The sequence below is a fragment of the Mustelus asterias genome, chromosome 4, assembly GCF_964213995.1.
Source record: "Mustelus asterias chromosome 4, sMusAst1.hap1.1, whole genome shotgun sequence".
Taxonomy (NCBI): Eukaryota; Metazoa; Chordata; class Chondrichthyes; order Carcharhiniformes; family Triakidae; genus Mustelus; species Mustelus asterias.
In genome coordinates this window covers 3,975,593-4,000,534 of record NC_135804.1, presented here as the reverse complement: position 1 = coordinate 4,000,534, position 24,942 = coordinate 3,975,593, and the positions used below count along the sequence as shown (strand labels likewise).

Here is a 24,942-nt window from a genome sequence, read left to right as displayed (position 1 = left end):
TCACCTTGTGGGAGAGACCAGAACCAGGACACATGGTTGAAGAATAAGAAGTCTACCTTTTAAGACCGACAGGAAAAACAATTTCTCTGAGCGTGGTTAGTCTGTGGAATTCTCTTCCGCAGAAAGTACTGGACGCTGGGTCACTGGATTGATTCAAGGCAGTGTTAGATAGACCATAGAATCCTACAATGCAGAAGGAGGCCATTCGGCCCATCGAGTCTGCACCGACCACAATCCCACCTAGTCCCTATTCCCGTAACCCCACATATTTACCCTTTAATCCCCTGACATTAGGGTCAATTTAGCATGGCCAATCAACCTAACCCGCACATCTTTGGAGTGTGGGAGGAAACCGGAGCACCCGGAGGAAACCCATGCAGACACGGGGAGAATGTGCAAACTCCACACAGTGACCACTATGCCATCATGCCACCCTTTGATAGACAAGTGAGTCGAGGATTATGGGGGGCAGGCAGGAAGGCTGAAATCAGAACCGAATCAGCCATGATCTTACTAAATGATGGACTGGCTCCCAGGGCTGAATGGCCTCCTCCAACGCCATTGTCACCTATGGGTGGGGTTTCCCGGCCGTGCTCGCTCCAAGACCGGAAATTCCCACCCAAGGTCAAAGGACCTCTGCACGGTACTGTCCTGCCCACTACAATTCCCATGGCAGACGGGACAGGAAACTTTGCCCCTAATGTTTATTCCCCTTCCAAACACACTTTAAGGGGAAGCAGATTTAGGACTGAGTTGAGGAGGAATTTCTTCACCCAAAGGTTTGTGAATCTGTGGAATTCCCTGCCCAGTGAAGCAGTTGAGGCTACCCCATTGAATGTTTTTAAGGCAAGGATAGATGTACAGTAAAGGAATTAAGGGTTATGGTGAGCGGGCGGGTAAATGGAGCTGAATCCATAAAAAGGTCGGCCATGATCTTATTGATGTAGAGTTGCCGGCGTTGGACTGGGGTAAGCACAGTAAGTAGTCTCACAACACCAGGTTAAAGTCCAACAGGTTTATTTGGTAGCACGAGCTTTCGGAGCGTCGCACTCACCTGATGAAGGGGTGACACTCCGAAAGCTCACGCCACCAAATAAACCTCTTGGACTTTAACCTGGTGTTGTGAGACTACTTACCATGATCTTATTGAGGGGCCAGATGGCCTGCTCCTGCTCCTAGTTCTTATGTTCTTAAGGGCAGAAGGTTGCAAAGTCAAATTTCTCCCCAGAGACCTGAGCACACAATCCAGGTTTACAACCCCGGTGCAGTCCTAAGGGAGTGCCGCACTGGCGCAGGTGCCAACTTTCCATATCAGAAGATCTCTGGCACTGCGCCTTGTTCAATAACTCGCTCTTGTTGCAGGATCTGATAGCAGATTGTTAAAACACTGCAGCGTGTGACAGGAAACGGCAGAGTTTACAGCTCCGAGAGCAATGGGCTCGCAGCTACAGACTCGCAGCAACTCCGAGCCTAGCACCGAGAGAGAGCCTGCACTGAACTGAACCCACATTGCATCCTCCCCCCCCCCCAAATCACCAAAGTTACTGAAAAGTTTGAGTAAAGATCGAGAGTCTGCAACTCGGAACAGTTTTTTTTCAAACATAAAACACAGCTTCCCCCCCTTTTGCAGCCGATTTAAATTTGGAAATTGAACTTGGCAAAGTTCTTTTTTTTGCAGAAAGTTATTTGTAAAGTTCGTCACGAGTAACATTTTCAAAACGACTTTTGCAAAATGTTACAGGCTAGCTTCTCTCCTCTGCAATTCTCTCCAGAGATTGCTGGGGGAAAAAGTTGTTCATAACTTTTTAACTTATTTGCAAAACTCTTTGCAAAGTTGTTTTTGTGCAAAATACTTGTTTGCAAAGTTTTCGGAAGTTTTCTGCTGCATCTTTTTGGGTGCAGTTGAAATTGAGTTGTCTGAATGTTGAGAATCTCTGTGCTGCTATTATTTGATTTCCTGTCTTGTCCAGCAGAATTTTCTCTCTCTCCAATCCCCCCATTGTCTCAGATTGGAGGATTCCAAGTTTCCGCAAACTTACGATTTCCGTTTCCCGCTGAAGCTGCCCCTTTTTAAAGAAAAAGTGATTTAAATTCCCTAAAAAACAAAAAAAAAGCCCCGTTTTTTTAAATTTCCTCTGCCTCCTCCCCCAGTCCCTCCCCTCTATCTGTCGCTGCCATGGGAGAGACAGAGGTGCCCGAAGCTGCTCCCTCCTCTCCACCGGGACTGGCTGCCCTCATCCCCGACAAAACTTTCCTAACTTCTCGCAAAGGGCTGCTGTTGGCAGCGGAGTTGGTGAGTCCGCCTCTGCAATCGCTCAGATCTGCCCCATTCTCCTCACCCCCATCATCTCCTGTCGCGCTGAATTTGCACTGAAACACCAGAGGCTGGCAGGGCACTGCTTATCAGGCAGTTTATTTGCTTATTTTGGCAGGAGAGAGTGCAGAGATTCATCTGATAGCAAATGGGGGAACTGCCAGTGAAAGAGGGGCAAGTGTTGGCATTTGTCAGGGCTGGTTCCAGGGTTACTGTCCTATTTGTCCACCCCTGCAGTACCAAAAATACCCCTTGCCCCTCCTCACGCTTGAGCAGCATGGGTGGGTCGTTCTTGTCGGGCTGTTGGACCACAGAGGGCATCGCAAGATGGAGAGGCATGGGCAGAGTGGATAAGGAGCAGCTGTTCCTCTTAGTGCAGGTTTCCTCCTGCCAAAATAAGCTGTTCCTGCCAAATAAACGGGGGTTCCTCTTAGTTGAAGGGTCAGTCACGAGGAAACATAGGTTCAAGGTGAGGGGCAGGAGGTTTAGGGGGGTGTGAGGAAAAGCTTTTTTACCCAGAGGGTGGTGAGGGTCTGGAATGCGCTGCCTGGGAGGGTGGTGGAGGTGGGATGCCTCACATCCTTTAAAAAGTACCTGGATGAGTGCTTGACACGACATAACATTCAGGGCAAGTGCTGGCAGGTGGGAGTGCAGATTCGATGTGCCGAAGGGCCTGTTCTGCACTGTGTGATTCTAAGCTGTGATCCCAACCCTGATGTGGAGATGCCGGCGTTGGACTGGGGTAAGCACAGTAAGAATTCTCACAACACCAGGTTAAAGTCCAACAGGTTTATTTGGTAGCAAATACCATAAGCTTTCGGAGCGCTGCTCCTTCGTCAGATGGAGTGGATATCTGTTCTCAAACAGGGCACAGAGACACAGAAATCAAATTACAGAATACTGATTAGAATGCAATCCCAACCCTGGGCAGAAATGCACACGGATCGCTCCCTTCCACCCCCCCCCCCCCCTCACACACACACACACACACACACACCCCCCGGGAACAGAGACAATTGGCTGGCTCCCTTCCGCCCCCTCCCCACAAAAACCGCTGCCCCTCCCCCACAAAACCACTGCCCCTCAGTTCAGATCAGCCAGAGCAAGCAATACAGAGATAGCAATCACTCCATTGTACAGATCAAGAACATTTACATAGAGGGATGAGCGACTGGAGCTTTTCGTTTCACACTCATCTGGACAAACACAAGAATGCCAAATTTCGAACAATCGCAGCAATTTATACTCGGGGTGGCGGGGGGGGGGGGGTGGTGGGGGGGGGGGGGGAGGTGTCAGTGCGATCCCAGGTATACAGATCATACACCCTTGTGATTGGCCAATTGACTCAAACAGCATTTCCCTTTGGTTTTTGGTAGTACAAACCAAGGTTCTAATTGGGTGATTCTTTCAAAGAGCCAGCACAAATACAATGGGCTGAATGGACTCTTTTTATGCCGTAAACTCCTACAAATAATCAGATGGTGTGTGAGGGATGGGGAGGGGGGGGATTTTGGTTGGCAGACTGGAAGGACAGTGCTCAGTGACTGATTTTGCTCGCCTGCTAGCTATGCAGCCTCTGCTGGTTCACATTCCTCTCTCTCTCTCTCGCCTCAGGTTCTATCCTTCATCATTTTCATTTGTTATTTGACATCATCCATGGCAGCTTTCATGGCCGCTCCACTCATCGAGTTCCTGCTAGCCGTTTGCGCCTATTACGTTTACGTGACAAAGTACATCGACTATTTCCCAGGCTTTCACGGCCCCTTGATGGTAAGTAACACCTCTGTCTATCCCGAGAATGCAGCATTGCCCGGTGACAGCCTCTGCTCTGAAGCCTCTACTCTGGGACAAGTTGTTCCGGACACTTTGGCTCAGCCAGGATCACTCTCACCTCAGAGTAAGTGTAAACCCTCACTTCCCAGCACAGTAGAGGGCTAGGGGGAGGCCATTCAGCCTTTCAACCCTATTTGATTTGATTTATTATTGTCACATGTATTAACATACAGTGAAATGTATTGTTTCTCGCTCGCGATACAGACAAAGCATACCGTTCATAGAGAAGGAAACGAGAGGGTGCAGAATGTAGTGTTAGCGTCATAGCTAGGATGTAGAGAAAGATCAACTTAATGCAAGGTAAGTCCATTCAAAAGTCTGACAGCAGCAGGGAAGAAGCTATTCTTGAGTCTGTTGGTACATAACTTCAGACTTTTGTATCTTTTTCCCAACGGAAGAAGGTGGAAAAGAGCATGTCCGGGGTGCGCGGGGTCCTTGATTACGCTGGCTGCTTTGCCGAGGCAGCGGGAAGTGTAGACAGAGTGAATGGATGGGAGGCTGGTTTGCGTGATGGACTGGGCTTCATTCACAACCCTTTGTAGTTCCTTGCGGTCTTGGGCAGAGCAGGAGCCATACCAAGCTGTGATACAACCAGAAAGAATGCTTTCTATGGTGCATCTGTAGAAGTTGGTGAGAGTCGTTGCGACATGCCAAATTTCTTTAGCCTCCTGAGAAAGTAAAGTATTCTGTCAGTCAGTGAGATTGTGAATAATATGCCTCTTAACTCCATTTACCCACCTTGGTTCCATAACTCAGCTAACAGACATGTGAGTGGCTCAGATTTCAAACTTCCAATTGCGCCCCAGCCCCAATGGCTTTTTGCGGGGAGAGAGTTCCAGATTTACACTCCCCCCTTCGTGTGAGGAAGTCCTGACATTCCCCCCCGAGTGGCCTGGCTCTCATTTCAAGATTCTGCCCCTTTGTTCTGGACTCCCCTCCCCCACCAGAGGAAATATAGTTTCTCTCTACCGATCCTATCGAATCTTTGGATCATCTTAAACACCCCGGTTAATCTCTGCGAATTTTGCAAAGCTATATCTGGAACTGTTATTTTCCTTACGCTAGCTAAAACTCTTTCTGCTGCACATTGCAACAATTCCAGCAGCAACTTACTTCCCCCCAGCCCAGCCTGCTCAATGGTCTCAGTTCCAAATCCAGAGATTTGTGCACATGATTCAGACTGACACTCCCCGTGCAGTACTGAGGGAGTGCAGCACTGTTAAAGGTACTGTCCTTTGGAGAAATATGTAAACCAAAGGCCAGTTTGGAACTGCAGGGGAGTTGACTCTGGTGTCCTGGCCAATATTTATCCCTTTCCCACAGTTATAAATACATTATCTGGCCATGATCACATCGCTGTTTGTGGGAGCTTGCTGTGCACAAATTAGCTTTTGCATTTCCTACATTACGACAGGGACCACACGTCAAAAAGTACTTCATTGGCTGTGAAGTTCTCTGAAACACCCTGAGGTTGTGAAGGTACAGTTTATGATGACAGGCCCTTCATATCCACTGCATTACCTTTATGCGCACTGCCTGGGACTCCCAGTTCACTTCCTGTCACTAATCATCGCATTCGGTTCATTTGACAGATCTTGCTAACTCTGTGCAATTTCCTTTAACATGTTTCAATTATTGTGTTTTGAAAAAAAACCCTCCAGGATTTCCTGCGGTGTATAACCGCTGCCGTTATTTTCTTCGCAATCTCGATTTACGCCATTACAAAGAGCTCAGCGTCTTGGAAAACAGCCGGAGTGAGTAACTTCACACCTGGAGTTAGCTTTGAGTCAGATTCCCCGCTCTCGTTTCGAATCAGTAATTTTATTGTGTTCCTCTTTTTAAAAAAAGGTCTTTGGCTTCGTGGCAACTGTTGTGTTCGCTTTCGATTTCTACTACCTCTGCAACCACCTGATCAGCCTCATCAATCCCCAGGAACTCCCCACCCACACTGCGACCATCAAAAAATCCACAGGTACCTCCTCATCATGAGCACTCACAGTGCAACTCCGTAACCTCTATATCTAACAAACATCTCCAGCTACTTCACAGGAGTGATTATCTAACAAACATTGGAGTTTGCAGTTTGAAAGCCTGGTCTAAGAGGTGGGTTTTTAAGAAGCAGTTTAGAGGACAGAAGCCAAGTAGAGGAGTTTGAGGAAGGAGTTCCAGAGTTCAGGACTGAGCCAGCCTGTTGTGAAGCTATGAGTCCATCCGGGAAGCCAGGATTGGAGGAATATGCAACTATCTCAGAGGATTGTGGGCCTTCAAGAAGTCAGAGAGATATTGAGGGTTTGAGGCCATGGAGAGATTGGGAAGTGAGTATTTTAAAATAGAGAGAGGTCAGACCGGTAGCCGGTGTGGCACAGCACGCACAGGGGGTAATGGGTGAAGAAGACTTTATGTGAATTCAGTGCTGCCCTCCAGTAACAGTCACTACTGGACAGTTGTATGGAAGAGGCGGATGGTACATCTACACAATGAACATTCATGGCCTATTAAGACCATAAGACATAAGAGCAGAATTAGGCCATTCGGCCCATCGGGTCTGCTGCACCATTCAATCATGGCTGATATTTTTCTCATCCCCATTCTCCTGCCTTTTCCCCATAACCCCTGATCCCCTTATTAATCAAGAACCTATCTATCTCTGTCTTAAAGACACTCAATGACCTGGCCTCCACAGCCTTCTGCGGCAAAGAGTTCCACAGATTCACCACTCTCTGGCTGAAGAAATTCCTCCTCATCTCTGTTTTAAAGGATCGTCCCTTTAACCTGGGGTTGCACCCTCTGGTTCTCATTTTTCCTACTAGTGGAAACATCCTCTCCACATCCACTCTACCCAGGCCTCGCAGTATCCTGTAAGTTTCAATAAGATCCCCCCTCATCCTTCTAAATTCCAACGAGTACAGACCCAGAGTCCTCAACCCTTCCTCATTGAACAAGCTCTTCATCCCAGGGATCATTCTTTGTGAACCTCCTCTGGACCCTTTCCAAGGTCAGCACATCCTTCCTTAGATACGGGGCCCAAAATTGCTCACAGTACTCCAAATGGGGTGAACCACCGGTCTCCATCTTATCCTGATACTGTTCATGTGCACTGGTCAGTGATCACAAGAACACAAGAAACAGAAGCAGGAATAGGCCACCAGGCCCTTCCAGCCTCCCCCGCCATTCAATACCATCCTGGCTGATCTCTGCCGGCCTCAACTCCTTATCTGTGCCATTTCCTCATAGCCCTCTGTTCCTCGATCTACCAAATATTTATCCACCTCCACTTTAAATACTTCTAATGATCCAGCCTCCACCACCCTTTGGGGCAGAGAATTCCAGAGACTCACCACCCTCTGCAAGAAGAAATTTTTCCCACCTCAGTTTTAAATGACCAGCCCTTTATCTTGTAGCTGTGTCCCCTTGTTCGAGATTCTTCCACTAGTGAAAACATCTCACCATCTACCCTGTCAAACCCTCTCAGGATCTTATGTTTGAATAAGGTCACCCCTCACTCTTCTAAACTCCGAGGAATACAGAGCCAGACCATTCAGTCTCTCTTGATAGGACAATCCTCTCATCCCAGGAATTAGCCTGGTGAATCTCCTTTGGACTGTCTCCAATGTTTCTAAGGTAAGGGGATCAAAACTGTACGCAGTGTTCCAGGTGAGGCCTCACCAACACCCTGTACAATTGCAATAAACATCCCTATTTTTAAATCCAACCCTTTGCAATAAAGGCCAAAATGCCATTTGCCTTCTTTACTTGTTGGACCTGCCTGCAAGCTTTTTGCGATTCATGCACTAGAACACCCAGATCCCTCTGCACTTCACTCACCTGCAGTCTCTCCCCATTTAGATAATAATCTACCTTTTGATTCCTCTTACCAAAGTGCATGACCTCACATTTCCCCACATTAAACTCCATTTGCCTGGTTTTAGTCCAGTCATGATGTGGAGATGCCGGCGTTGGACTGGGGTAAACACAGTAAGAGTTTTAACAACACCAGGTTAAAGTCCAACAGGTTTATTTGGTAGCAAATGCCATTAGCTTTCGGAGCGCTGCTCCTTCGTCAGATGGAGTGGATATCCGTCCATCTGTCATTTTGTCCAGTCACCCATCTAATCTACCTATCCCATTACAAAATCACAATATCCTCATCACATTCTGCCCTTCCGCCTATCTTCATATCATCGGCAGATTTGGAAACACAAAACCCTTCAATGAACTTTGCTTTCCCAATAACAGGTCAAAGACATTGGCTGGTATTTTACAATCTCGCTCGGTCGAGGCTCATAAAATCCCACCCGAGGCCAAATGGAGAATTTCGTTCTGCGAGCCGCGCCCGCCCGGATTCCAGGGCAGGCGTGGCAGCAAAATTCCGGCCATTATATTGCAGTATTTTTAAACAGTTGTGGGGTCTCTATTATTGTGGTTACGTCTTTGGAGTAGGCCATTTGGCCCCTCAGATCTGCTCCACAATTCACTAAGATTATGCTGATCTCACTTTGAGCTCATCTCCATCTACCTGCCTGTTCCTCATTGTCGTTCAGTTCAAGAATGTCTCTAACTCACAGCTTGAATATATTCGGTGACTCAAAGTCCCCAGCTCCCTGAGGTGGAGAGTTCCAAAAAATTCACATCCCACTGAGAGAAGCAACTTCTCCTCATCTACAACAAAACTGTGCCCTTTAGTTCTAGATTCCCCAAGAGGAAACATCTTCTCAGTGTCTACCCAGCCAAGCCTCCTTAGAATCTCTGACAAAGGGTCATCCAGACTCGAAACGTTGGCTCTATTCTCTCTCCACAGATGTTGTCAGATCTTCCAGCATTTTCTGTTTTTGTTTCAGATTTCAGCATCTGCAGTATTTTGCATTTATCTCCTCAGAATCTTCTCTGTTTCAATATAAGGAGTTAGGCCACAAATCAGACATGATATCATTGAATGGCGGAACAGGCTCGAGGGCTGAATGGCCCACTCCTGTTTCTACCTTCCAGTGTAAGATCAACTCTCATTCTCCTAATCGCCAATGAGTAAAGGCCTATCTTACTCAGGCTTTCCTCAGAAGACAACCCCTTCACCCCAGGAATCAAATTAGTGAACCTTTTCTGAACTGCTTCGAATTCAGGTGTACCCCCCCCTAAATAAGGAGGCCAAAACTGTACACAGTTCCCCAGGTGTGGACTTACCAATGCTCTGTACAGTTGTAACAAGATTTTCCTACTTTTATCCATCTTGCAATAAAGACCAACATTCCATTTGCCTTCCTAACCATTTGCTGTACCTGCATACTAACCTTTTGTGATTCACATACATGGACACCCAGATCCCTCTGTACCACAGCGTTGTGTAGTATCTTTCCATTTAAATAATATTCTGCATTTTGATTGTTCTTTTCCAATTTAACTCATATTTTACACGTTATAATCAATCTAACAAATTTTTCTCCATTCGCTGAACCTATCGACATCCTTCGGCAGACCCTTTGTATCCTCCTCACAACTTGCTTTCCCACGTGGACTGAAGTTCAGGAAACACAAGTTCAAATCCCGCCACGGCAGTTGATGAACTGGAATTGAATAAACCTGGGAAAGCTAGAATCAGTAACCATGAAACGACTGAATTGATCACAGGTTTGGAAGGTGCTGTTGAAGAAGGTTGATGAGCTTCTGCAGAGTATTTTGTAGATGGTACACAGGGCTGCCACTGTGCGTCCGTGATAGAGGGAGTGAATGTTAAGGTAGTAACCGGGCTGCCAGTCAATTGGAGCTGCTTTGGCCTGGATGGTGTTGAGCTTCTTGAGTGTTTTTGGAACTATACTCATCCAGGAAAGTGGGGGTTGTTCCATCACACTCCTGACTTGTGTCTTGCAGATGGTGGACAGGCTCTGGAGAGTCAAATGTCCTGGCTCTGACCTGCCCTTATAGTTGCAATACTTATGTGGTTAGTCCAGTTCAATTTCTGGTCAATAGTCACACCCACAGCTACAGGGGATTCGATAAGGGAAATACTGTTTATCATCTTTGGAAGATGGTTAGATTCTGTCTTGTTTGAGTTGGTCATTAACTGGCACTCGTGTTGCACAAGTGTTACCAGCCCAAGCCTGAATGTTATCGCAGTTACGTTAGATTCCACCACAGACCTTTGTTTAAATTTAAATTCCACTCCAGAGACCCGAGTAATGTAATCCAGTGCGGTGCTGAAGGAATGCTGCACTGTCAGAGGTGCCGTTTTTCAGGATGAGACATTAAGGTCCTGACTGCCTTCCGACAAATACCAGAGATCCCACAGAACCATTTCACAAAAGAATCATAGAATCCCTACAGTGCAGAAAGAGGCCATTTGGCCCATCGAGTCTGCACCGACTCTCTGACAGAGCATCTCACCCAGACTCGTTCCCCTGCTCTATCCCCGTAACCCCACACATTTCCCATGGCTAATCCGCCTAACCTACCCATCTTTGGACACGAAGGGGCAATTTAGCATGGCCAATCCACCTAACCCGCACATCTTTGGAGCGTGGGAGGAAACCCACGCGGACACGGGGAGAACGTGCAAACTCCACCCAGACTCAAGGCTGGAATTGAATCCGGCTCCATGGCGCTGTGTTAACCACTGTGCCACCCTCAGGAGCAGGAGGGTTCTGGAAGGATAGCTGTAGCTGCATCGTTTTAACATCTGGACAAAAAGAGGGAACCCGTGGCAGTGCAGGGCTCCCTCAGCGCTGCAACAGGCTTTGTGCTCACGTCTCCAGAACAGGACTTGATGGTATGATTTTCTAACTCACCGACTGACCGTGCCGAGCTATTACAAAGTAGAATGAATGAAGTATCATCCTTAACGTTTCTGTCCATTGTTTCTCTCCCTGTCTCTCAAGGTGAGGATGAAGAGGAAGACTCGGATTCTGACTGAAACAAAGTGTGATGAAGACGAAGATTCTGCTGGTCACATCTCCCTGTGATCCCGTTCTGTGTGTTAAATGTGAAGCACTTTTGCACTGATCTGTATCATTGCTTGTGACGTAATCTGAACACTTCTTCATAAAATAAGAGACAGAAAGAGATCCCAGCCACTCTGAACTCAGGCCAGAGCTTTAACCCCAAAGGAGAAATACTGCAAATGCTAAAAACCGGAAATAAAAACCAAAAATGCTGGAAAAACTCCGCAGGTCGGACAGCATCTGTGGAACGAGAAACAGAGTTAACTTTTCGAGTCCAATGTGACTCTTCATCATATTGGATTCGAAACATCCAAGAATGGGGAGTGAGATCTGATAGAAATCTATAAAATTCTAACAGGACTAGACAGGGTAGATGCAGGGAGGATATTCCCGATGGTGGGAATGTCCAGAACCAGGGGTCACAGTCTGAGGATTCAGGGTAGACCATTTAGGACGGAGGTGAGGAGACATTTCTTCACCCAAAGAGTGGTGAGCCTGTGGAATTCATTACCACAGGAAGCAGTTGAGGACAAAACATTGAATGTATTCAAGAAGGAGTTAGTTATAGCACTTGAGGCAAAGAGGATCAAAGGATATGGGGAGGGGGAAGGTGGGATTAGGTTATTGAGTTGGATGATCAGCCATGATTGTGATGAATGGTGGAGCAGGCACGAAGGGCCGAGTGGCCTCCTGCTGGGCGGCACGGTAGCACAGTGGTTAGCACTGCTGCTTCACAGCTCCAGGGACCTGGGTTCGATTCCCGGCTTGGGTCACTGTGTGGAGTTTGCACATTCTCCTCGTGTCTGCGTGGGTTTCCTCCGGGTGCTCCGGTTTCCTCCCACAGTCCAAAGATGTGCGGGTTAGGTTGATTGGCCGTGCTAAAATTGCCCCTTAGTGTCTTGAGATGCATAGGTTAGAGGGATTAGCGGGTGGATATGGGGGTAGGGCCTGGGTGGGATTGTGGTCGGTGTAGACTCGATGGGCTGAATGGCCTCTTTCTACACTGTAGGGTTTCTGTGAAATGATCGCTTCTATGCTCCTATTTTCTCTGTTTCTCCAGGTGCTGCCAGACCTGCTGAGCATTTCCAGCTCTCTCCGTTTTAGTTCCAATCTCCAGCATCCGCAGTATTTTGCTTTCATTTTAAGGTCGGGGGGGATCACAGACGTTCCCTTGTGGGAACTTGCTCCCCCTCATCGCGTCCCCGCCTCTGCACTGACTCAAAACCTATTCCAACTCGGAAAGCTTTTCCAGTTCTAAATGGAAGGTCATTGGCCTGAAAGATTAACTCTGCCACGCCTGCTGAGTATTTCCAGCAGTATTCTTGTTCTGACCCCCAGAGATTTAATTGAGCTTCACACTGTTGGATCATTCGCTGTGGGACATTCCTACTCCATAGAATCCCGACAGTGCAAGAGGCAGCCATTTGGCCCATCGAGTCTGCACCAACCACAATCTCACCCAGGCCCTATCCCCATAACCCCATGCATTTACCCTGCTAATCCCCCTGACACTGGGGTCAATTTAACATGGCCAATCAACCTAACCCACAATCTTTGGAGTGTGGGAGGAAACAGGAGCACCCGGAGGAAACCCACGCAGACACGGGGAGAACGTGCAAACTCCACAGACAGTGACCCAAGCTGGGAATTGAACCCGGGTCCCTGGCGCTGTGAGGCAGCAGTGCTAACCCACTGTGCCACCCAATACTTCCAGCTCATGAAGTTTAATAACTGGAGCTCCACACCCAAGTGTCTTGTGTTTTAAACCTTTCCTCATGGATTCTTATTTCCGCTGCACAGACCCCCACCGCCCCCAAGGAAGCAAGTTCTGTTCCTACCTGGGAGGAGAAGATTTTCCCTGTTTTTAAACAGGAACCAGTTAAAATTCCAATCGAACATCAGTGCGAATTCCACTCCCATCTCCAGACCTGCTCTTTATCCGAATCTACGCAACTTTGAACAGATTACATCAAGAACAAAATATAATATTCACAGAAACATTCTAATACAGTGACAATGAGCCCCACAGACAGGTACGAGGTGACCACAATATTCATCAAAGAGGGGGATTTGAAGATGCATCAGAGAGGAGGGTGGAGATGCAGGGAGGGAAAGGGAGGACAATCCAGGTGAGGCATTCAAACTCTTCCTGCAACCCCCACCCGCCCCCTCCCCCCACTCCCGCACCCTTGCTGAGTCCCACTGTCCGCCCTCATTACAGGATTGGTGAAAGGAGATGCATTTATATAGCACCTTTCTCCACCTCAGGATGGTTTACGGCCAATGAAGTATTTTTTTTACTGTTGTAATGTTGGAAACACGACAGTCATTTTGTGAAGATCACACATATTGTAAAGAGATAAAATGACTAAATAAACATTTTCTTTTCAAAATTCGTGGTGGTTTGGGGAAGGATGTTGGCCAGGACACCAGGGCAAACTCCCCTGCCCTTCAAAACAGCCACTGTGGGATATTTTATATCTAACTGACAGGATCCAAATTTAGCGTCAAATCTCAAATGCAGCATCCGACACTGCGGCACTCCCTCAGCACTGACCCTCCGACACTGCGGCACTCCCTCAGTACTGACCCTCCGACACTGCGGCACTCCCTCAGTACTGACCCTCCGGCAGTGCGGCACGCCCTCAGTACTGACCCTCTGACAGTGCGGCACTCCCTCAGTACTGACCTTCTGACACTGCGGCACTCCCTCAGTACTGACTCTCCGACACTGCGGCACTCCCTCAGTACTGACCTTCTGACAGTGCGGCACTCCCTCAGCACTGATCCTCTGACAGTGCGGCACTCCCTCAGCACTGACCCTCCGGCAGTGCGGCACTCCCTCAGTACTGATGCTCTGACTGTGCGGCACTCCCTCAGTACTGACCCTCTGACAATGCGGCACTCCCTCAGTACTGACCCTCCGGCAGTGCGGCACTCCCTCAGCACTGACCCTCTGATAGTGCGGCACTCCCTCAGCACTGACCCTCTGACAGTGCGGCACTCCCTCAGCACTGACCCTCTGACAGTGCGGCACTCCCTCAGTACTGACCCTCTGATAGTGCGGCACTCCCTCAGTACTGACCCTCTGACAGGGCGGCACTCCCTCAGTACTGACCCTCTGACAGTTCAGCACTCCCTCACTCTGACCCTCTGACAGTGCGGCACTCCCTCAGTACTGACCCTCCGGCAGTGCGGCACGCCCTCAGTACTGACCCTCTGACAGTGCGGCACTCCCTCAGCACTGACCCTCTGACAGTGCGGCACTCCCTCAGCACTGACCCTCTGACAGTGCGGCACTCCCTCAGCACTGACTCTCTGACAGTGCAGCACTCCCTCAGTACTGACCCTCTGACAGTGCGGCACTCCCTCAGTACTGACCCTCTGACAGTGCGGCAGTCCTTCAGTACTGACCCTCTGACAGTGCGGCACGCCCTCAGTACTGACCCTCTGACAGTGCGGCACTCCCTCAGTACTGACCCTCTGACAGTGCGGCACTCCCTCAGTACTGACCCTGTGACAGTGCAGCACTCCCTCAGTACTGACCCTCTGACAGTGCGGCACTCCCTCAGTACTGACCCTCTGACAGTGCGGCACTCCCTCAGTACTGACCATGTGACAATGCAGCACTCCCTCAGTACTGACCCTCTGACAGTGCGGCACTCCCTCAGCACTGACCCTCTGACAGTGCGGCACTCCCTCAGTACTGACCCTCTGACAATGTAATATTCTGCGTTGAAGTGTTGGTGACTTTGCATTAACACCAGTTGACGGAGTCTGGTGAATGATGAATTAAGCCTCTGCGTTTTGCAGATTTGGAAAGCTGATGAAATAAAGCGCGGAGATCAGAGGGAATAGAAACAAAAGCAGAAGTTCCTAAAAATACCCATCGTATCAGGAAGTGATTTTAGCAGATAGCGAGGCTCCTGTGTGTTGGGGCAGAATGGGAAGCTTTGGCTGTTTCACTTTCAACATGAACATTGGAACATGAGGAACCTGGAATTCAAACCTCAGCTTGTTCCAAATTTATTTACAAATGTGAATGACGTCACGTCATGGTGAGTGTGTTTGGTGAATACAGAACTGAAGGCTGTCATTTCTGAGACTCCTTTCACACCCTTGGCTCATTGGTAGCAGCGTGACAGGTGGACAGGGAGGTGAGGAAGGCGCGGCCTTCATCAGTCAGGGCACTGAGTGTAGGAGTTGGGACGCTATGTTAAAGTTGTATATATCATTGGTGAGCCCACACTCTTGAGTATTGTGCAGAGTTTTGGTCACCCTGTTATAGGAAAGAGGTTGATAAACTGGAAAGAGTGCAAAGAAGATTGACGAGGATGTTGCCAGGACGAGTGGTCCTGAGTTATAGGGAGAAGTTGGCCAGGCTAGGATTTTATTCCTTGGAACGTAGGAGAATGAGGGGTGACCTTACTGAGGTGTATAAATTCATGAGGGGCACAGATAGCATGAACGCACAGTCTTTTTCCCAGGGAAGGGGAATTGACAATGAGAGGTTTTCAAGTACTGCCCCTCCTTAAAAGTTTTCAAAGTTTATTAGTCACAAGGAAGGCTAACATTAACACTGCAATGAAGTTGCTGTGAAACTCCCCTAACGCCACACTCCGGCGCCTGTTCAGGTCAATGCACCTAACCAGTACGCCTTTCAGACTGTGGGAGGAAACCGGAGGAAACCCACGCAGACACGGGGAGAACGTGCAAACTCCATACTGTCAGTGACCCAAGCCGAGAATCGAACCCGGGTCCCTGGTGCTGGGAGGCAGCAGTGCTAACCCACTGTGCCATGGTTACACTTGAAAAGTACTTGGAATAGTTGCAAAGCACTTTGGGATGTCCTGTAGACGTGGAAGGTGCCATCGAAATGCAAGTGTTTTCTAAACGATTCCAGGCCTTCATTGAATGAGCTGTTGTCGACTGGGTGAAGTTTTGGTTCGGATACTCCTGGGCTATGAGGAGAGTTAGCCAGTTCTCCTGGTCATTGCTTCGTGGCTGCTATGGTTAAGCTGTGTATGAGGTTTGTTTGAAGTATAGACCAGTTGGTGGGGTCATAGAATCATACAGCGCAGAAAAGGCCCTTCAGCCCATCGAGTCTGCAGCGTCAATACCACTAAAGGCGCACTAATCCCATTGTCCAGAACTTGCCCCATATCCTTGAATGTGATATTTCAAGTGTTCATCCAAATACTTTTTAAGATTGTCAGGTTTCGGCCTCAACTACCTTCCCAGGCAGAGCAGAGGGTCAGTACTGAGGGAGTGCTGCACTGTCAGAGGGTCAGTACTGAGGGAGTGCCGCACTGTTAGAGGACCAACACCGAGGGAATGTCACACTGTCAGAGGGTCAGTACCGCACTGTTGGAGGGTCAGTATCGAGGAAGTGCCGCAATGTCAGAGGGTCAGTACCGAGGGAGTGCCACACTGTCAGAGGGTCAGTACCGAGGGAGTGCCGCACTGTCAGCGGGTCAGTGCTGAGTGAGTGCTGCACTGTCAGAGGGTCAGTGCTGAGGGAGTGCTGCACTGTCAGAGGGTCAGTGCTGAGGGAGTGCCGCACTGTCAGAGGGTCAGTACTGAGGGAGTGCCACATTGTCAGAGGGTCAGTACTGAGGGAGTGCCGCACTGTCAGAGGGTCAGTACTGAGGGAGTGCCGCACTGTCAGAGGGTCAGTGTGAGGCTGTGCTGCACTGTCAGAGGGTCAGTACTGAGGGAGTGCCGCACTGTCAGAGGGTCAGTACTGAGGCTGTGCTGCACTGTCAGAGGGTCAGTACTGAGGGAGTGCCGCACTGTCAGAGGGTCAGTGTGAGGGAGTGCCGCACTGTCAGAGGGTCAGTACTGAGGGAGTGCTGCATTGTTAGAAGGTGCATTGTGTTGTCATTTGAGAGATGCGGGAGCCACATTGCACAAAGCAAGATCCCATAAACAGCAATGCAATAATGAGAGTGCAATCTTTGTTTCAGTGATGTTGGTTGATAGATATTGTTTAGGATACCTGGGGGGCGGGTGTCTCCAGTGAAAACAGATCACTTGTGAGAGGAAGGGGCAAGTACCATGGATCCAAGGGGCAAGTACCCAAGGTGTCTGGGCATTTGGAAGGTGCATTGCCAATCCCCGCAGTGACGCAAGGAGCCTCGTGGTGGTGCTGTTGAGTCACAGTGTACCTGCCCACAGTGCCATCTGGAGGCTGCTGGGTGTCCCTACAGCACAATCCAGTTTGTCAAAAATGTCAACATTTATATGGCAAGTTCAGGGAGAAAGTAACTATTTACAGCCCAGCTGAAAGGATATAGAAGCACGGGACAAAATATTACAATGGGTATCACCGGAACGGAAAGGTTATACCAAATCAGGAAACATATATATAGCTTATATTTATATAGCTTATATCTATACAACTCCTTTAACAGAATAAAACATTATGTTTCACTGGGAGAATTAGAAAACAAAATTTGACACCAAGCTACATGAGAAGATATTAAATCAGGCTTGAGATAGGTTTTAAGGGATTTTTAAAAATTCATCTGTGGGACATGGGCGTCGCTGGCTGGGCCAGCATTTATTGCCCATCCCTAGATGCCCGAGGGCAGTTAAGAGTCAACCATCGCTGTGCGTCTGGAGTCACATGTAGGCCAGACCGGGTAAGGACGGCAGATTTCCTTTCTTAAAGGGCATTAGTGAACCAGATGGGTTTTTCCAACAATCGACAATGGTTTCATGGTCATCAGTAGATTCTTAATTCCAGATATTTTTTATCAAATTCAAATTCCACCATCTGCTGTGACGGGATTTGAACCCAGGTCCCCAGAACACTGGCTGAGCTTCTGGATTAATAGTCTAGCGATAATACCACTAGGCCATTGCCTCCCCAGATGCAATTTTGGTGGCACGGTGGCACAGTGGTTAGCACTGTTGCCTCACAGCGCCAGGGACCCGGGTTCGATTCCTGGCTTGGGTCGCTGTCTGTTCTTCCCGTGTCTGCATGGGTTTTCTCTGGTTTCCTCCCACAGTCCAAAATATGTGCATAAGCTGTGCTAAATTCTCCCTCAGTGTACCCGAACAGGCGCCGGAGTGTGGCGACTAGGGGATTTTCACAGTAACTTCACTGCAGTGTTAATGTAAACTGACTTGTGACACTAATAAATAAACTTTAAAGGTGAATGAGTTAGAGAAGTCTAGGGAGGGAATTCCAGGGAAATGAAGGCACGGCTGCCGCTGGTGGAACGATTAAAATCGGTGATGCACAAGGGGCTGGAATTAGAGGAGTGCAGAGACCTCGGAGTGCTGTGGGTGCTGGAGGAGATCACAGAGACAGGGAGCGGGATGAAGCCATGGAAACATTTGTAAATGAGGATGAGAAGTTTAAAATCAGGATGTTGCTGAACTGGGAGCCAGCGTGGCTGAGCAAGCACAGGGGCGATCGGGAAAGGGCACTGGGCGCAACGTAAGGGGCAGGAAAGAGGGCCTGAGGTGAACAGAGGGCGGAATGAGGGAGAACAGCCTGGGGTGTGCTGGGATAGGTGAGGCCAGAGGTAATGAAAGCACGGATGAGAATCTCAGCAGCAGGTAATGTGAGAAAGGGGCAAAGATATGGAGGTGAAATGGGAACCCACAACTTTCTGACCATGAGATTTTGCATTGTGTTAGGGCTGATCGGGGGGTGAGGGGGAAGGAGCAAGAGAAATTTCATCCGGAACATTCCGCTGGTAAGTCTGCCTGCGCAGCTAGGATAGGATTTCACTCATTTGTCGAATGGCCTCCCTGCTCATGTTTGGAGGGCTGCTTGGAGCCATACTGTCCTTTAAAAGGAAGGAAGGAAAATGACATGGTTAGCCTCTCCCTGAATGACCCTCCTGAAAAGAGACAGGAATCCTCAGTCAAACCCGTCACACACTTCCCAATCACTCCCAACAACCTCAACAATTAAATTCAGTTTTATTTGATAACATGGGTACACAGGAAAGGTGCGAGAACCCGTACCAACCAATGACATCCACCAAACTAAAGTCTAATCACATACAAAAATACAGCTCTTAGAAGACAAAGAGAGAAGGAGCAAAGAGAGACAGAGAGAGAATCGATTCCAATAACAGACTGCCACACATTGGGACAGGACAAGGGAAACCTGACTACAATGAACACCAACCTTGCAAAGGGCCATCGGGCAGCCCCTGGCATTGTTGGGAGAGCTTTTCACCTCCGTAAGATTGCCTTCAGGATAAAGCACGCTTACCCTGCTCCCTCCCAATTCGCAGTGACCCAGCTCAGCCCCAAAGAAGACGGGGTGGGGAACATTCTTGTTCTCAGTTTCCCCCAGGGAAGCATTGTGAAGGCAGAATTCCAGAAAATTAACCCGGGGACACGGGGGGGGGGGGGGGGATGCAAAATGTGGAATAAAACCGTTGCGAATCAAAAAACTCCAAAACTGTGGGATTCTTCGCAGCCTTCATCTTAATATTCATCTTAACACAGAGTAATGTGCATCAGATATGATGTGGAGATGCCGGCGTTGGACTGGGGTGGGCACAGTAAGAAGTCTCACAACACCAGGTTAAAGTCCAACAGGTTTATTTGGTAGCACGAGCTTTTGGAGCAGCGCATTTGGTCCGTTGTTGGAAATTCCACAGAGCTTCACAATCACAAAGGGACTTTTTGAAGCTGTAATTTAGGAAGCGCAGCAGCCAATCTGTGCACAGAAAGTTCCGAATGTTTTCAAAATGATGGCAGCGCTCCGAAAGCTCGTGCTACCAAATAAACCTGTTGGACTTTAACCTGGTGTTGTGAGACTTCCATCAGAGATGAGTTTGAATCCCCAGACCCACCCAGAGAAGCAGCAATGCAAAAGGAGGCAGTGAGAATCAACAAACTCAACTCCTGAGCCTAAGCTGCAGGAAATAATGTCTATCCTGGTCCCGGGGCTCCTGTCAAAGGCACTTTCGGTGAGTTTCGAAGCAATTTACAACACAGCTTAGAAACATTGTACAAAAATCGCACTGTCTGCGTTGGAATGTTTGATTCACAGGTAAAAATGAAGCACCCAACATCAGGAATGGTGGTTGGGTGGCGTCTTGTTCACCCCGAATGGTCCAGGGCGCTCTCTCTGACCTACACTGGCCACCACCAGCCTAAAAGGGGCAATCACAGGACACTGCTGGCATCTAGTGGCAGGCAGGCAACACTACCGTGCAGCAGACCCACCTCTCATTGGCTGCAAGTTTGGGTACATAGCTGCTTTTGACAATATGAAGACACAAATATGTTTTTGGTAAGATTCTGGCGGGGGAGGGGATGTCCCGGCCACATTTGGTCCGTTGTTGGAAATTCCACAGAGCTTCACAGTCACTAAGGGACTTTTTGAAGCTGTAATTTAGGAAGCGCAGCAGCCAATCTGTGCACAGAAAGTTCCGGATGTTTTCAAAATGATGGCAGTTAAGGGACAAATATTGGCCAGGGCATTGGGATAGTTCCCCTGCTCCTCAATTAGTGTCGTGGGATTTGTTTAAAGAGCACAGACAGAACCTCAGCGAACAGGCTCAAGCGAAAGGCAGCACCTCAGCTAGCACCGCACCCCCTCAGTGCTGCACTGCCAGCGTCAAACACAGATTATGGGCTCAAGTCCTTGGAGTGGGGTTCGAATCCACAATCTTTGGACTCAGTGATGAGAGTGCTACCCACTCAACCATGGCTGACTGCTGCAGGTCACTGGGATTCAAACCTCCTGTGTGTCACTGAAGACTAAACAGGACTCAAGAGAGTTTGAACATCCAGCTGTACAGGTTACTGCCAAGTAAATGCGCTAGTGCTGATCTAACCAGTGAATATAGAAAGGTGTTCCCCTTGTATTAAAGAGCTGACTCCTGTTCCCCTCCCCCCATCCAAGGAGAGAGGACACGGAGACAGTAAGCACCACCTAGAGGAGTGGGTGTAAAGAGGACCCAGAGACAGTCACCCCTATGTCTGCAAAGGAAATTTCAGCCGATAAAGCAAAGTTTTGTTTTAAAAAGAGGTTCTGATTCGGTAACAGCTTCAAGCAAATCTAGCAATAAATACCCAGTCATTAGCACGTTACATATTCAGAATTCCTAAAGGCTTTGACAACAAGAAAGGAAATCACAAAACGCTGGGAATTCAGATCCAAGTCACCGGAACAAATGGATGATAACATTGGTCAGGAAGGAAAAGTCCCTGGGATTCGATTATAAACATTGGGGCCAAAGACTTTCCTTTCTACGCTTTGATACATCTGACATTTTGATACATGTACAAATCTGTTTGGTCACCAAAATAATCTCTTGAGCCGTGGTCACTTTTTCATCTTTTGGTCGCAAGCGAGGATCAATCTTTGGAATAATTTTTGTTTTCTTTTTTAAGAAAATGTTTGGAAGAGAAAGGAGACGGAGACCGATGAAGATTTTGTCTTCGGCAGAATCTGTGGAAGAGATCCCGCCGCAGTTGTTTGAATTGCAATCTATTGGAAAGCCTTCACTTTCGTGTTGGAGGGGTGTGAGCTATCTGCACACAGCAACTCGTTAACCAGCAAGATTCCCCACTCGACAACGCATCACTCAGATTCCATCCAAAGCTCCTTCCTGCACCGTGCACTCTTTATACAATATACATTGTGCTCTCGGTTAGACTGACACAGTGTCTCATATCAACCCTCACCCTTTCTCCCCCCACCATCCCTCCTCTCTTGGGATCTTCACTCCCACTCAAATTAAACGTTCGCAAATCACACTTCATATTCGCTTCCCACTTCCAGCGCCAATAAATAAAGCATTTTGATTTATTAATATTTCACTCGCTCCCAGCCACTGAAGTTTGAGCATCTCGGACATGGTCCACAATAGGCACTCGGCAAAGCAGGATCAGAGTGTGGACAACTTACTCTCAGCACTCAGCCCAGGGAGCACCGGCAAGAACCAGAGTGTCCCCCTCAGAATTACACACCCACTAGCTAGCACAACTCCAAATCTCGATATTCCATCGCTCCACGGTTAACCTGCCATTCCTAAAACATTGCAAGTGTCTGTTCTGTAAATGTCGGATATTCAATCCTTCAGCTGCCAACTGTTGCAGAGGTTCGATCCTCTCCCCGCTGCAGAGAGAGAGGTCAACATCTCCTCTTCATCCTTCCAGACGCTGTATCTCAGGCCGCCCCTCCACTTCTCCCCGAGATTCCGAGCGGGCACGGGTATACTCACTGGCCGGGCCCCCCGTTTGGCGGCGGACGGTCAGGATCCATATCTTGAAGGCCAGGTACGAGTTGACAATGTAGACACCTGCAGCCAGGAAGCCAAACACCTGGTGGGGTGAGGGCAGGAATTATAATTAACAGAAGAAAGAATCTCTTGAGGCAAAAAAAACGCACAGCAGGATAAGAAAAGTAAAAAGATTATTTTTATTCGTTCATGGGATGTGGTCATCGTTGGCTGGGTCAACATTTACTGCCCACCCCCAAGAGCAGTTGAGAGGCGATGGCCTAGTGGTATTATCGCAGGACTATTAATCCAGCTAATGTTCTGGGGGCCCGGGTTCAAACCCCGCCACGGCAGATGGTGGAATTTGAATTCACTAAAAAATATCTGGAATTAGGAATCTACTGATGACCATGAAACCATTGTCGATTGTCGGAAAAACCCATCTGGTTCACTAATGTCCTTTAGGGAAGGAAATCTGCCATCCTTACCTGGTCTGGCCTACATGTGACTCCAGAGCCACAGCAATGTGGTTGACTCTCAACTCCAAGGCAACTAGGGATGGGCAATAAATGCTGGCCAGCCAGTGATGCCCATGTCCCACGAATGGATTTTAAAAAGTCAACCACATTGCTGTGGGTCTGGAGTCACATGTAGGCCAGACCAGGTAAGGACGGCAGATTTCCTTCCCTAAAGGACACTAGTGAACCAGATGGGTTTTTCCGACAATGGTTTCATGGTCATCAGTGGACTTTTACTTTAATTTCAGATTTTTGTTAAATTCAAATTTCACCATCTGCCACGGTGGGATCCGAACCCGGGTCCCCAGAGCTTCACCCCTGGGTCCCTGGATAACTAGACCAGTGATAATACCACTCTGCCATTGCCTCCCACTTTAGTGCTTTTCACAACCACAGGAATTCCCAAAATCAATTCCAATCGATGAAGTTCTTCCTTTTTGAAGTGTAGACACTGTTGCAACATAGGAAATGCAGTTGTAAATTTGGGCAGAGCAAGATCCCGCAAACAGTAGTGTGATAAATGACCAGCTATGATGTATTCTGTGATGTTGATTGAGGGGTTTTGGCCATCACACCAGGGAGAACTCTATTGCTCACAAACCATTGCCATGGGATCGTTGACATCCACCTGGGAGGGAAGGTGAAGGCCTTGGGTTAAAGTCTCATCCGACAGACGGCATCCATGACAGTACAGCACTCTCCCTACTGGCAACATTGGCTTGGGTTGAAGTTCTCAGGTCAGTGGGTAGATAGAATGCATCCCCTGGACCAGAGCGGACTCTATCAGCAGCCATGCCCTGGACTTACCCTTCCCTCACAACACAACTCAGAAACCAAACCAAAATCTATCTCTAATCATTGCAGTCAGTTGGAAACTTTTGGACCAAAGATGAGAGACCTCAGTAACATGGAGAGACTGGAACTCTTCTCCTGAGAGGTCGGTCTAGCTCGAATGGTTGGATGGCTGGTTCATGATGCCAACAGCGTGGGTTCAATTCCCGTACCAGCTGAGGTTATCCATGAGGCCCCACCTTCTCAACCTTGCCCCTCCCCTGAGGTGTGCTGACCCTCAGGTTAAATCTCCAGCAGTCAGCTCTCCCCCTCAAAGGAGGAAGCAGCCTATGGTCATCTGGGATTATGGCAACTCTACCTTTATCTCTCCTGAGAACAGAAAATTAATGGAGGTATTCAGAGAGTTTTCACTGGGTAAATAAGGAGAAACTGTTTCCTGTGACAAAGGGGTCAGTAACCAGGGGTACAGATGTATGGTGATTGGCAAAAAAAACAAAAGGGGAGAATTTTGTTGTTTTTAAACAAAGCGAGTTATGACGATCTGGAACATACTGCCTGAAAGGACAATAGAATCACAGAATCCCTACAGTGCAGGAGGCCATTCGGCCCACTGAGTCTGCAACGACTCTCTGAAAGAACATCTTGCCCAGTCCCACTCCCTGCCCTAGCCCCGTAACCCTGTACATTTACCATGGCCAATCCCCCAACCTGCACATTTTTGAACACTGAGGGACAATTTAGCATGGCCAATCCACCTAACCTGCACATCTTTGGACACTAAGGGGCAATTTAGCATGGCCAATCCACCTAACCTGCACATCTTTGGACACTAAGGGGCAATTTAGCATGGCCAATCCACCTAACCTGCACATCTTTGGACACTAAGGGGCAGTTTAGCATGGTCAATCCACCTAACCTGCACATCTTTGGACACTAAGGGGCAATTTAGCATGGCCAATCCACCTAACCTGCACATCTTTGGACACTAAGGGGCAGTTTAGCATGGCCAATCCACCTAACCTGCACGTCTTTGGACACTAAGGGGCAATTTAGCATGGTCAATCCACCTAACCTGTACATCTTTGGACACTAAGGGGCAATTTAGCATGGCCAACCCACCTAACCTGCTCATCTTTAGGCACTAAGGAGCAATTTAGCATGGCCAATCCACCTAACCTGCACATCTTTGGACACTAAGGGGTTGTTTAGCATGGCCAATCTACCCAACCTGCACATCTTTAGACACAAAGGAGCAATTTAGCATGGCCAATCCACCTAACCTGCACATCTTTGCACAGTAAGGGGCAATTTAGCATGGCCAATCTTTGGACTGTGGGAGGAAACCGGAGCAC

General features: G+C 48.4%; 2 protein-coding genes across 2 annotated transcripts in view; one reads left to right on the top strand and one right to left on the bottom strand.

The window, feature by feature from the left end:
* Positions 1–2,102: 2,102 nt before the first annotated feature.
* LOC144492477 (CKLF-like MARVEL transmembrane domain-containing protein 3) lies at positions 2,103–12,732 on the top strand. The gene is made up of 5 exons (XM_078210539.1): positions 2,103–2,293; positions 3,929–4,084; positions 5,809–5,901; positions 5,996–6,119; positions 11,014–12,732. Exons 1-5 carry the CDS (start codon positions 2,177–2,179, stop codon positions 11,046–11,048), a joined length of 525 nt encoding a protein of 174 aa, XP_078066665.1. The 5' UTR covers positions 2,103–2,176; the 3' UTR covers positions 11,049–12,732.
* Positions 12,733–18,995: 6,263 nt separating this feature from the next.
* Positions 18,996–24,942, bottom strand: part of cmtm4 (CKLF-like MARVEL transmembrane domain containing 4) — a 77,428-nt gene continuing 71,481 nt past the window's right edge. Inside the window, exon 4 of the mRNA XM_078210538.1 lies at positions 18,996–22,383. Coding sequence (XP_078066664.1) covers positions 22,207–22,383 — 177 coding nt within the window. The 3' untranslated portion in view covers positions 18,996–22,206. The remainder of the gene's footprint in view (positions 22,384–24,942) is intronic.

Bases quoted from the DNA above. Each gene is read 5' to 3' on its own strand.
- LOC144492477 (XM_078210539.1), top strand. From the start codon at position 2,177: ATGGGAGAGACAGAGGTGCCCGAAGCTGCTCCCTCCTCTCCACCGGGA. The intron at 2,294-3,928 runs GTGAGTCCGCCT...CTCTCGCCTCAG, and splicing joins TGCTGTTGGCAGCGGAGTTG to GTTCTATCCTTCATCATTTT. The intron at 6,120-11,013 runs GTACCTCCTCAT...CTGTCTCTCAAG, and splicing joins GACCATCAAAAAATCCACAG to GTGAGGATGAAGAGGAAGAC.